At 43.0% G+C, this 2,763-nt stretch overlaps 1 protein-coding gene across 1 annotated transcript; it reads left to right on the top strand.

Moving 5' to 3' along the window:
* Positions 1 to 228: 228 nt before the first annotated feature.
* LOC102455007 (olfactory receptor 6F1-like) lies at positions 229 to 1,206 on the top strand. Its single transcript, XM_075912143.1, has one exon. The coding sequence runs from the start codon at positions 229 to 231 to the stop codon at positions 1,204 to 1,206; it is 978 nt and encodes a 325-aa protein (XP_075768258.1).
* The last annotated feature ends 1,557 nt before the right edge of the window (positions 1,207 to 2,763 follow it).

Below are 2,763 nucleotides of genomic sequence, written 5' to 3'. Positions count from 1 at the left end.
TTTCATGTTTAAGAAGCTAGAAGGGACATTTCTGTAATTCGGTTGGGTTCCATGCTCTTGGTTCAACCCTATTGGAAGCTCTACCTCTCAATGAGACGATTTTTCCTCCATTTCTGGACAACTTTATTTTTGCAGTGGAGAGCTGCTGTGGTTGGAGATTTGTGCCAGCACAACCTGACCATGTGCGCCCATCAATATTTAACGGTTTTCTTTTTCTAGACACATACCATGGAGAAAGCAGAAGGAAGGAACCAAACGCCAATCATGGAATTCATCATTTTAGGATTTGGGATTGGCTCAGAACTGCAGCCCCTCCTCTTCCTGGTGTTTCTAGTGATATACATTGTGATTGTGGCTGGGAACCTCCTCATCATTGCGCTAGTTGTGTCTGATCACAACCTTCACACCCCCATGTACTTCTTTCTGGGGTGCTTGTCTTTCCTGGAGATCTGTTACACTTCCGTCTTCCTGCCCAGGCTGCTGGACGGGCTCCTGACTGGGGAAAGGACCGTTTCCGTTCAGGGCTGCATCATGCAATTATATTTTTTTGGCGGCCTGTCAACTACAGAAACTTTTCTTCTCACGGCCATGTCGTATGATCGGTATCTAGCAATCTGCCACCCCCTCCGTTATGCTGCTCTGATGAATGGCCGGGTGTGTGGCCACATGGTGGCAGCGTCCTGGATAGGTGGCTTTCTGGTTGTTACCCTCGCAAATAGTTTCTTGTGGCAATTAACGTTCTGTGGTTCCAGAGAAATTGACCATTTCTTCTGTGACTTTTCACCCATGATCAAGCTGTCCTGTGATGACACTCGCACTGTGGAACTAGTGACAACTATTGTTGCTGCCATAGGGGCACTTGTGCCCTGTCTACTGACCCTAACGTCCTACGTGTGTATCATCACCTCCATCCTGAGGATCCCTTCCAGCACCGGGAGGCAAAAGGCCTTTTCCACCTGCTCCTCCCACCTCATGGTGCTGACGGTTTTCTACGTGGGTGTGATCACTGTCTATGTGGTTCCCACAGCCAGCACGTCCAAAGCCCTGCACAAAATATTATCTGTCTTCTACATCGTATTGACTCCCTTGATGAACCCCGTCATCTACAGCCTGAGAAACAAGGAGCTCAGGGAGTCCTTGAGAAAAGCTGTTCAGAAACTGGTTGCTTATGGAAACGGACATAGAGAGTTCCGGGACACATTTTAGCACGAGTAAAATAGAGATCAAGTAATATAATTTCTTAGATACGGACCCATTTCATTCCTTGAAAAGTTTCCTTTCTCTCTCTCTCTGTGTCTTCTCCCCCATCTTTTGGAGAATTATCTTTCATACATTTCTCTGTAAAACACTTTATATCATAAAAGATATTCTTTATGAAAACAGGGCTTGTTTTACGATATACATCTCAGTAAAGTACTCTGCTTGAGTTGTACATGAACGAACTTTACAGCCAAATTTATGCAGGGTGCACAACAACTTTTCCATAGTTTTGAGTCTTTTCCACCCCATTTGAAGTCCAGGGTGTTCATTCTTCACTTCTTAGGCCCTTTTGTTATCAATTGGGTGTCTCAAAAATAGATGAGTAATGTTGCAGCCAAAGTGAATGGAGAACTTGGACTGATTATTATTCTGTGCAGATCTGTAGCTGGGGAAAAAACCCAAAAAATAGAGTTTGTGGTGAATTGGGGGGGGGTCTCAGTCACCTTCCATGTGAAATTTCCTGCCCATTCATACATCTATTTAAGGCCCAGGGAACACTAAAATAGCGAAATCTCTTTCAATACTGAAATCAGTTTCATTATATAGAATGTCAACAGATGTCTGGCCAAAACGTTCAAAGCTGATAAAACCTGATTTACCTCCCTGACTCAAACTGAATGCAGTGAATGAATTTAAACAAAGAGATAATAAGCACCCAAAATCACTAGGGATGCCTCTACACAGCACCCTAAACTCGAAATAAGAAATGCAATTTGCCGTACACAAATTGCATGTCTTATTTCACAACTATTTTGAAAAAGGTTATTTTGAAATTTGGCACGTCTACGCAACGCCAAATTTTGAAATAACTCACTATTTCGAGTCATCCCTTATCCCAAAATAGCCATGCAGTATAGAGATACTGTAGGTGACGTTGCAAATCACACCCTTGACAGTGTCACATGAGCCTCCTTCACTCAACACCCAAATGCACTATACCTATTCAAATATTTTACCACCAAAGTGTGAACAAAATACTAAATAAGGAATAAAAACTCATCGAATCTCCAATTTCTTCACATCTTCTTTGCAAAGTGGTGCCCGGAACAAGACACAATACTCCAAATGAGGCCTAATCAATGCAGAGTAGAGCAGAAGAATGACTTCTCGTGTCTCACTCACAACACTCCTGCTAATGCATCCCAGAATCATGTTTGCTTTTTTTTTGTAATAGCATCACACTGCTGACTCATATTTAGCTTGCGGTCTGCAGGACTCCTTCCTACATAGTCACTTCCCATTCTGCATGTGTGAGACTGATTGTTCCTTCCTAAGTGGAGCACTTTGCATTTGTCCTTATTAAACTTCATGATCCACTGCTTAGCATAGTCGATTTTCAATTATGCCTCTGACAATTAAGTGAAACATTGATTCCACAGTGAGGGAAGGACGTTCATTGAGCTGTGTGCTCTGTAGCTCTGCAGTTGCAGAGACCTAAACTGAGAATCTGCAGAGTGTCGGGAATTTCTGTGTCCTGCCGTATGACATTTGATGCCATGTCAT

The sequence above is a fragment of the Pelodiscus sinensis genome, chromosome 30, assembly GCF_049634645.1.
Source record: "Pelodiscus sinensis isolate JC-2024 chromosome 30, ASM4963464v1, whole genome shotgun sequence".
NCBI lineage: Eukaryota > Metazoa > Chordata > Testudines > Trionychidae > Pelodiscus > Pelodiscus sinensis.
The sequence above is the reverse complement of the archived record's forward strand: the minus strand, read 5'-3'. Positions and strand labels throughout refer to the sequence as shown.

What these genes read in the sequence shown, in the direction of transcription:
- LOC102455007 (XM_075912143.1), top strand. Translation starts at nt 229, where the DNA reads ATGGAGAAAGCAGAAGGAAGGAACCAAACGCCAATCATGGAATTCATC.